The 2,382-nt window shown below is 31.9% G+C and overlaps 1 protein-coding gene across 1 annotated transcript in view; it reads left to right on the top strand.

Moving 5' to 3' along the window:
- The window catches only part of LOC116345062 (vacuolar protein sorting-associated protein 13), a 65,611-nt gene extending 65,274 nt beyond the window's left edge, over positions 1–337 (top strand). The window contains exon 36 of the mRNA XM_031774109.1: positions 231–337. Within this exon, the coding sequence (XP_031629969.1) occupies positions 231–337 (107 nt within the window). The remainder of the gene's footprint in view (positions 1–230) is intronic.
- Positions 338–2,382: the final 2,045 nt, after the last annotated feature.

Here is a 2,382-nt window from a genome sequence, read left to right on the forward strand (position 1 = left end):
TGAAGCTTGATAATAGACACCGAGATGGACAACAAATTAAAAACACTTTCTAAATTCGAAACTACAGAAGATGATTATTTTGATTGTTTATTCTCGATTTTTTGTTGTTGAATAAATTTAATTTTTCAAATAATAAAAAATGATGTGACTGGAAAAATATATAGTTTTCACATTTTGTTAATTTTGTATGGTTGTAGCAATGTGATTCAAAATATAATTTCGCACAATAGTTTGGAAATATAAACCGTTAAAAGTTCCAGATCAAGCTAGTAGCTCGGAGCTACTACCAACGAGCAGAAGGCATGCAAAATTGTCATTTTGTTCAAAGAGGCATTAGATAGCATTATAGCAGGCTACGACGATAGTATTTTTTTAAAAACGTTTAAATAAAAAAAGATTACTTTTAAATTATACAAACATACAAATTGACGACAAATTGACATTTTAACATGAACATGTTTTTTTACATGTTGAAATAGCATTTTACCCGCGAACAAAATGTGTTGCGGTTAAATTGGCATTTTAACATGGGAGAAAATATATCCATGTCAAACTGGAATTTTCACATCTGTATTTTCTCAGAGTAGGGTCGAACTTATTTATCCGTCCGCTAAAAATTGTCCATCAACTAATTATTAATGAACAGATGGGCAGTTGGTTCGTCCGAGGACTTATGACCGCTAGCCGATTTTTCGGAGTTTTCTGAAGTTTTTTCAAATTTAGTTTTTCGTTGTCATCACACCAAAAATTAGTAAAGAGCCCAAATTCTCAGCTCTGTGAAAAATATTTACATTTGAGGGTTATAACGTTATAACGTTAATTCAACAATAATAATAATTATAACTGCGCCAAGACGACAACTGCACAAACATAAGCATCATGTATGTGGTGCGTACTTGTTGTATGGTTTGCTCATTTTCGCCGCTGCTTATCCGTGTGGTCGATTCTGTTGTTTTGTTTTTCACATTACCAAAAAAAATATATTAATTAATACCTGCAGTTTGATTCTTTTAAGTAACATAAATTAAATGCGTATAATGGCCTGTCTGATTGTTTTTGTAAATACGTGTGTTTGTCTTCCCTTTTTGATTTTTTTTTAAATTACAGCCAAGATAAACGAAGCAAAAAAAAAATCGCCAACTGTTCACTTCAAGCGAGCAGTTTTTCTGTGGTAATTTGTCATGTTTCATGATTTGCTTGTCTTTGTTCCTGTACTCGTGCTTTGGCGGCTGCGTGTGAACTTTCTGTTTGGGGGGCACTTAATTTTCGTGCACAATCTTATAATTTTATGATTCGGTATATAAAGTGCAGAAAAGGAACAAATTATGAAAAAAAAAAAAACAAATAAGTCATAAAAGATGTATAATTATACACCTAATGATTTACATCGACAAAAAAACATAGCCGGAGCCTATTGAAAGTGAATCTTGGAGAATATAAAAACAAAAAATTGTATAAAAATGTCCCTTCATTAGTGTGTTGATGTGTTTTCTATACCATACATACAATTTGATGGCCAAATTGGTTACGATATGCCTATCAATTACACACTTCCAAGTAATAACTTTTAAATTTCCGTCCAAAATAAATAATAAAATGGAATGCAAACGAAGATGTTTTATGGTTGTAAGCGCGCTCTCTTTTGAGACTCGTCATTGGCCACCGCAAAATCAACAATTCACTCAAATTCGAGTGTATTTGGCCGATGCACATTTGTAAAAATCAAGCAAAACATACGTGAATTAAATGCTTCAAATGCTTGCACATATGTATTTTTAAATATAAACTTACCTTTTTTTTATTCAAAATTCATTTAATATTCTGTAAACAATTTAATGGCATTTACCTTATTAACGTGTTCGCACAACACAATCGTATCGCGCCCATATACACATCACAAGAGAGCAACAACAAAAAAAGATACGAAACTGTTCGTGTCTTCGTGGATATCCGGCACAACGGAATATATGCTCAAATTGTTCATTGTTTATGGGCAATTTGACTGCATGCCAAAACATCAAACGTTTAGCAATTTGTGAAAAATTGTGTGCGCCGTACATTCACAAGAAGAACGAAACATTTTTAATGTAACGAAATCCAGCGTCAATGGAAACGTTCAACATTTTTCTTTGATTTGTGTCCATTCGTAAGTCAATGCATGAATTGTCAGCGGTTTTTATGGGACCGTTTTTTTTTTTTTGTATTTCTGTAAATGATTATCAATGTTTCGATATTGAATTAATTTAAGGGCATTGTTATACATTGACATTAAACTATTCGAACACACTTTTTAAAATGCACAAAATTGGATGTTGTGATAATTTCGAAATCGAATCGAATATAAACTTTTTTCTGTTTTTCAAATTGAATTTCACCTGCTTT

The sequence above is a fragment of the Contarinia nasturtii genome, unplaced genomic scaffold (genome assembly GCF_009176525.2).
Source record: "Contarinia nasturtii isolate CC-2019 unplaced genomic scaffold, AAFC_CNas_1.1 Cnas_scaffold_1240, whole genome shotgun sequence".
In the NCBI taxonomy this organism is placed as follows: Eukaryota; Metazoa; Arthropoda; class Insecta; order Diptera; family Cecidomyiidae; genus Contarinia; species Contarinia nasturtii.